Genomic DNA, 7,979 nt, shown 5'->3' with positions numbered 1-7,979 from the left:
AGGTTAGTCCATAGATTCATTCATTTTTTTTTAATTATTTTTTTAAATTTTCTGAAGAGGATTAGTAGTGATTCTAGTTCCCATATTCATTCATTTCCTATTTATGCTTCCAAAATTCTTGGGATTTAACTTTTAAGTGTTCATCTCTGTATATATTACTCTTATAAGATCTTTATTAACTCAAAAATTCGGAGTTACTAGAGAAACAAGCATCAACCTGTTGTAGATTCAATCATAGACAAAGAACAAATATGCATATCATAGGTCACTTTTTCGCATCAACATGGCTAATATTTAAGTGCAAAACCTACTAACAAATTTTTTTTTTTTTTTTTGGTGACAAGTTAATGTTTTTTGATTATTGGTGTTTGCCATAGTGATGAAGTAATATACGGTGACTGTTCCAGCGGAGAGTTGTGAATGGATTGCTGCTAAAAAAAAAGAAAGAGAGACTATCCTTAGTACATTAGCCATTCTGTCCCCTCTTAAACCCTTGTTTTCTTTTGTAATATTATTCTTAGTTAAACTGTTGTGTTTAGGTGGGGACATGGGGAGGAGTAAGTAGCTGCTTCTTGAGACCACATATGACATCAATCAGATTGCAGAAATTGGATTAAACCATATGTGCTCTGGAGCTTAAATCTTCCATGGCAACATCACCATTATTGCTCTTGCCTTGTGTTCCTTTGTACTTGTACCACTTAGCACAAATTAGAAAGTATCCTAGATTGAGAACTTCCAAAGCAGTAACCAGGTAATAGAAGTAATCCAATCTTCCGTTGTTGAGATCTTCAGCCAACCAGTCTACTCCGGATGCATTTCTGGTCCCTTTGTGGACTATTGATATCATGAAGCTGCTAAAATAACTACATATTGCAACACCACAAAACAAAAATGACCCTCCAAAACTTCTCATGCTCTCGGGGAACTGCTTATAGAAAAATTCAATTTGAGCAACGATGGTAAATGCTTCTGAAAGCCCTGCTAGTGCCATTTGAGGGATTAACCAAAAAGCACTCAAGGAAGAAATGCTGCCTTTTTGCGCTACGACTCCTATGGTTGACTTAGTAAGAGCCACAGTTCTTCTCCAGTTTTCCACTAGAGCAGATGCCACCATGGTAGCCACTGCAATTACCATGCCAACACCCATCTTTTGGAGGACAGTTATACCGTCTTCTTTATTGGTGATTTTACGAAGATACGGAACAATGATCCTATCATATATTGGAATCCATGCTGTGAGGCTCAACATCTGAAAAATTGTGTAAGATGCTGCTGGGATTTTGAAGCTGGTATTTCCAAGGCGTCTATCAGCTTGCATGGCCTGGAAAACTGCATAAGTCTGCATCAAGTTCAGAACTATATAGTATATAATTCCAGCAATCCATATGGGAACCACACTGACTATGCATTTCACTTCTTCCACCTGCTGGATGCTGCAAAGCCTCCATGGATTGTGTGCTGAACCATCCGCGTTGATATGATCTTCAGGGGTTATGATTGCTGCTTTGTTCAGGAACCTGAATTAGTATTTCCACTCAATTAGTTTTAGTTTGAAACTATGCTTCAAGTGTTAACACACAAAAGATTAATCAGAATTTGAGTGTCTTAAAGTCAATACCCGAACTGATCTGTGTAAGGAAGCTTAGAGTTGATTGAATTGGGAGACATGAAATCAAAGAGAGACTTCTGTGGTTGATCCGGCAAAGCCAATTTCCTCTTTTTGCTTGCAGCAACAATCACTTGTACGACGCTAGTCAAGGGACTGCCCTGTGGCAGTACCATCACATATATCCTCGTACCCACGAAGAAGACAGTGCAGGATAAGAACATCATGAATGCAGGAATTGCCAATCCGATAGCCCAACTGATATTGGATTGCACGTAGACAATGATTGTTAAGGATACCATCACGGCAAATGTAAAGGTGAAGTAATACCAATTGAAGAAACTATTGGTTCCCCTTCTACCGGACTCTGTATTGGGATTAAACTGGTCTGCACCAAAGGCCAAATTACATGGTCTTATGCCACTAGCTCCAATCACTAGGAATCCGAATCCACTCAACAGGAAAGTTAGTTGCCCGGCCGTCGGTCCAACACATTTGCTGCTGTCTGTTCCGCAAGGAGAGGGATGCAACTGAGGAATCGCTGCAGTTAGCGTCAATATGAGCATTCCCTGTGTTTCAAAAAGGGAATCAAAACCAAGGATCAGATTCTAGTTCTCCAACAAATTATCTTCAATCAGGTTCTTATTTGCATTCAGATATAAAATAAAAAAGTTTCATAGAGAACCCAAAATTTTCTTTTCCAGTTAGTTGGGAAACACTAAGATCAATGGTAGAAATTTTACCAAGACGGAAGCTACTGAAGCAAAACCTATAGTGTTGTATCGGCCGAAGTATGTGTCTGAGAAGAAAGCTCCAATCAAGGTACCAAAATTGCAGGTACCATAGAAGATGTTAATGAGATTTGTTGCACCAATAGTACTCATGTTAAAGACAGTCGTCAGATACACCAACATATTAGATATAGTTCCGACTGTTCCCAGCTTCTCGAACGTTTCATTTCCTGCAAAACTCACATGCTTAATACCGTTGCTGACAAAGTTCGCAAAATTCTATGTACAAGTCACATATAAATTTGTTACCTATGATGAAAGGCATAGCTTTGATTCCTCTGTAGTTGACTTCATCCTTCTCGACACCACTATCATTCTCCTTCAACTTAGTATCATCCATTGGTGATTTGATTCCCATTTTTTTTTTTTGTCGGAATCTGCCTTTTACTTGCACTAAAAATTTGGTGTTCTTTTGCTTTACAAACTCTATAGTGGTCAAAGCGATTATGAAGCTAGGAAGGGAGCTAAAACTTCCACGAGCTTCACAATCTCTGTGGAGGTAACCTTCTAACCGGAGAGTAGTATCAATATATGTGGAATCACTATCGTATTATGTGTCAGCAGACGTCCTAATGGACAAGCACGTAAATGTGGTGTCCAATTTCGCTGTTTCCAGCCTGATAATTGGTTAGGGACAAAAATCATCTCTTCTTTCATTGTCATTAGTTTCACAAATGAAAATGCACATGCATGCATATGTAGATATGGCCGCATGAGCAATACCATATTTAATGGCCTTTTTAGGTGTTTACCATAATTGTAGAAACATCTTCTTTTGACTTTTTGACTTACATTTACCTGCTTGTAAAATCTTTACAATTAATCGTTCGAACTTGAATTCTATATCTTTAGAAGATGTGACTTCCTCATCTTAAAAGAAGCATTAAAGAGATTAATCTATTCTATACTGACTACGTATTAAACCCGCTAATACATAAAATCCTAGTGCAGAAAAAATTTACCAAATCTTTAACCTAATTTATAACTTTAATTCATTTTGTTCTAATTGAGCAAGGATCTATATTCGATCAAAGGTTAAACTAATTAATAATGTCATGGTCAGGGAAGGTTTATCAAATAACATAATATATAAACTTTTTTTAGGTAACATAATATATAAACTTTGAGGATTGTTTTCCCTCTCCTCTCACAACAAAATTCGAAAAAAAAAACTTTGAGGATTGTTTTCATTAAATAATAAACCATAATGAAGCAGGGTATGTTTTTTTAGAGCCGAAGATCAATAATGTGATTATTCCAAAATATACGGGTATATGTCTAAAATTTATTTGCCTACACATCTTAAACAGAAGGGATAATTTCAGAAAGCTCCCTTGAGGTTTCTGACTATTTCGCTTGCCTGCCTTCAAGTTCTAAAAATTATACTAACTTTTCTTGAGATTTATTATCCTGTAGCCTTTAGATCCAACCAACAATTAAAAAGTGATTTTAGGAGAAAGAAGATAATATGATTTCACCATTGCCTCTCATCTACTAAATTGTTTAATTAATCTAATTCTAATCTAAACATTAAAGAAAATGCTAGAATTTGTTTTTTTTTTATTCGGGATTAAATCACATGTGGCATAAAAATAGTATATCATTTCATATATTTCATTTAATATAAAATTCAAATTGCTCTTTCAGTTATAAATTCATTGTCAAACATGATCAACAATAAATAATCAAAATAGTCTGTAACCAAAATATTACAAATAGCAAACTTTAATATCATAAAAATCTTAACAACTAATTTTCATATTGACAAGAATATTTATGATGTTAAAGTTTGTTTTATGTAATATTTTGGTTGCAAATTTTTTTATTATTTCTTATTGGTCATGTTTGCCAACGAGCATGTAACTGGAAAGAGTAATTTTGATCTTATATTAAGTAAAAAAAATATAAATGATACACTATTTTTTAATACTATATGTGATTTGATCCCTAATGATAAACATCAAATTTTAGTGTTTTTTTTAATGTGTGGGTTGGTATTAAATTAATTAAAGTAGATGAGGGGTTTGGTGAAATCATGTTATCATCTCTTTCCTAATATCACTTTTTAATTATTGATTGGACCTAAATGTTACAAAATAATTAACCTTACAGGAGGTTAGTATAATTTGAAAAACCTAGAGGAAGGCAAGTTAAATAGTCAGAAACCTCAAGGAGGTTTCTGAAATTATCTCTAAACAAAATTCTTGAAGTTGGAGCCCCTGTGCACCTCTTACAATTTCATGCAAAAATTAAATATGCGATAATTCAATTACAAAAAAAAAAATAACACTGCAAATTAAGTCAAGGATTCCTCGAGTAACAATCTAGGGCCAAGCAAACTATTTATTATGTGTTTGAATAAAAATAAAATGAGATTCTTATCAGGAAAACCTGCTGTTCCCATCACTATCATAATGCCGGGGGTGGATCAGAATATCATTTCTAAACGCAAGTATTTATTTCTCTACAATGATAAGTTTAATCATTGCAGCTGTTTCCTCACGAGTCAAAAGTTCAGTTCATATTCACGTCTATTCCACTGACTAGCTTGACAATGTGTGTTCATTTTCTATTTTGACACCAGTCGACATGTCATTTTACAAAGAAATAAAGGAGCAGATGACGAGGCATTAATGGGGTGGGCTCAATATCGAAACAGACAAGTCGTATTTTGAAACATCAAGTGGCTTTTCTTACATATTTCACTGCATAATAATGTGTCAATTTAACAAGTAATGACAAACAAAATAAAATTAGATCATCTCTGGTCTTAGAACGAGGTTCCAGCGTTTCTGGCTGTTGCCAACTTGCCGTCGCTACTTCTTTTTCCATTACTCTACGGGGAAAAGTGTCAGGTTCATGAGTAAACGATTACGTCCCACGTTAGTTCGAGAGATAAAGAAATAACGGTTAATATATAAGTAAGAATCCAAAACCTAATAACTTAAATTTTTGGGTCAGAGTTGGATTTATGATTTACATATTGAATTTTTTGGTGGATTCTCTCGAATGTTTCTACCTATCAAATTGGTATCAGAGTTTCAGATTGTGAGACTAGACTACTCATTGGCAAATGGATTCTTTTCGGAATTGGACCGGTGAAAATTCTCTTCTTGATGATGGATCGAAGTGCCAAGGAGTTTAGTTGGTGTTGGATCAAGTGTGCCATGAGTTTGGTAGGGGATCCGGTTGGTGTTAGATGAAGGAGCCAGAGGTTGATAGGAGTCCAGAATACAGTTTGGATATTGAAGAAGAGTGGGTTCATATTTGAGCGAAGATGTGACCTTAAGTGATAAAATGGACTTGTATTGAGTATTAAAGTGGATTTGAAGAAGGGCTTGTAAATTTGGATTTAATGTGAGGGGTTATTCATGAAAGGGGAGATTTGTTATATTCATGAGTAAAAGATTATGTCCTACATTGATTCGAGAGATAGAGAAAGAACGGTTAATATGTAAGTAAGGGTCCAAGACTTAATAGTTTAAGTTTTTGTTGGGTTCCTGACTTACATATTGGACTCTTTGATAAACTCTCTCAAGATGTTTCACCCTATCAAAAAGTACAAATAAAACTTTCGTAAATTACTTCAAACATAGGTAACACAAGTATATATAAAATATAATTCAGAATCTTTCTATTCCACCAAATCAAATTATTTTGTTCAAAACCAACAATCATCTTCCTTTTTACAATGGTTGTAATTACACCGTAAGATAACATGCGCATAGACATCTTATTTTTGTAGAATATCACAGAAAGGAAAATTTCTTGTTTAATCCGCTCGAAGCTTGGACTTCTGTAATATGGATTTTTTTGGGAGGGGGGGGGACCTAACAGTACAAATTAGTAGTCTAAGAAAAATAAGCTTTTTCTAGGTTTTATTAGGCTTCTAATATTAGCATATCAAATTTTCCTAGATAAAGATATCATGATGGATGATGAACACCTATTTTTTTGTTCCGAAAAATGCATAATTACGAGAAAAGAGATGGTGGTAATTAGAAAAATATTGACTTCAGTCTTGGCTAAACAAAGCTACCAGGAAACTATCTAATATAGTAATGGACAATGTTATAGTGCCTATAGTTATAGTAGCGATATTAGGGTGACCTACTATTGTAGGTTTCTATTAACTTTAGCGACACATCAAGTTTTTTAGCATCTTTTAAATATTGTATTAAAATAATTAATATTAACATTTGTAAGTTTTTAATTAAAACTAGTAAGTATATGTCTAAAATAGTGATTTTCAGTTAGAAATAAAAATTTACACTTTGAGTTATGTAATTAACTTATAATTTGACAAAAGTTATTTTTGTTTAAATTAAACTTACTAATACTAAAAGTAAAAAATTTGCATCTTTAAGTAAAAAATCACCTATTTCCTGAAATGTTTTCGGGTATCGCCTGTCTCTTTAAATTACCTGCCTTCTTCTTATTTACTTCTCAGTTCTCATGATACAATTGAATTCCTTGGCAAAAGTTTCCACTTTGGTCCACACAATGTCTTGGTTACAATTGAATAAATTTCCTGCCTCCTAAATTTTCATCTTTAGTCTACACTTTCCCTCTTTCCTTCCTCATCGATCGGTTGCTACCATATGCAGACACAACAATTTGCCAAAGAGCATATGAAAAATAGCAGTGACGAGGTTGGTTAAACCATCATGTTCTCTTGAATTATCTGCCCACACATATACTCTGTAAATATCTATCCACACAGATCAGCGTTTCGTGAATTGGTAGGACTCATACATCGCAGCAAATGAGCAAGTGGTAGCCGATAAGGACAGTATGGTCAAAAAGATAACCAAAGAATTCACGTTACGGTTAAATATTACTTTGCACCCTGTGAACGTATTCAGATTCCCACTTTGGTCTCTATACTTCAGGGTGAGACAATTTAGTCCTTAACTTTATAAAATATGTTTTGCTTAAATAAAATTGTTGTTGGAAATGTGATACAAAAATTAAAGTGGGACAAATTTCATATTTTAGAGATTAAAGTTTGATAGATTTTATTTAAGTGGGCCAGATTACTTTAGGGACTAATTTGTCCCACTTTTAAGTTTATGGATAGATGTGAGAATCCGGCTATAATGGAAGGATATCAAATCAAATTAACCATAAACTTTAGGCTTTTTTGTGTTCGTTTTTCATTTTTTCCTTTGGGAGAACAAGAAATACTTTATTCCTTATCGGGAAAGGGTTGAGTTGGATGGTTCAGGAAAGATAGTGTAAATGAGGGGTTTTGAATTCAAACCCTCCTACTTACACGAACAAAAAATACTTTATTCCTTGCCATAACATGTCTAACAAATTCCATATTCTATAGGAGGTACTTGCTTCTCTTTGTAGGCTTAAGCTATAATAGATAGTTGGAACTAAACATATCAATGGGTAGAATCTATGTTAGATCTTTTTGATCCAAATTCAAACTCGTTAACTTTAGTTAGACCCAAACCCTTATGGGTCTGAAAAGCAAACTTAGATCCGGTCTCTCGTGAATTTGGATATTTAATGGGTATCCGTGGATATTTTTTTGAACATACAACAAAGAATTTAAGTGAAAATATTTT

At 34.2% G+C, this 7,979-nt stretch overlaps 1 protein-coding gene across 1 annotated transcript; it reads right to left on the bottom strand.

The window, feature by feature from the left end:
- Positions 1–390: 390 nt before the first annotated feature.
- LOC113738835 (protein NRT1/ PTR FAMILY 2.11-like) lies at positions 391–2,911 on the bottom strand. Its single transcript, XM_027266104.2, has 4 exons — positions 2,650–2,911; positions 2,353–2,570; positions 1,622–2,178; positions 391–1,520 (listed from the first exon to the last, which is right to left on the bottom strand). The coding sequence occupies exons 1-4, from the start codon at positions 2,756–2,758 to the stop codon at positions 614–616; spliced, it is 1,791 nt and encodes a 596-aa protein (XP_027121905.1). The 5' UTR covers positions 2,759–2,911; the 3' UTR covers positions 391–613.
- Between the last annotated feature and the right edge of the window lie 5,068 nt (positions 2,912–7,979).

Source organism: Coffea arabica, chromosome 4c, assembly GCF_036785885.1.
Source record: "Coffea arabica cultivar ET-39 chromosome 4c, Coffea Arabica ET-39 HiFi, whole genome shotgun sequence".
In the NCBI taxonomy this organism is placed as follows: Eukaryota; Viridiplantae; Streptophyta; class Magnoliopsida; order Gentianales; family Rubiaceae; genus Coffea; species Coffea arabica.
This window is presented reverse-complemented; position numbering and strand designations above follow the sequence as displayed.

Coding starts and splice junctions, on each gene's coding strand:
- LOC113738835 (XM_027266104.2), bottom strand. CDS start 2,758: ATGGGAATCAAATCACCAATGGATGATACTAAGTTGAAGGAGAATGAT. Junction 2,571..2,649: donor AGCTATGCCTTTCATCATAG/GTAACAAATTTA, acceptor TGAGTTTTGCAG/GAAATGAAACGTTCGAGAAG. Junction 2,179..2,352: donor CTTCAGTAGCTTCCGTCTTG/GTAAAATTTCTA, acceptor TTTGAAACACAG/GGAATGCTCATATTGACGCT.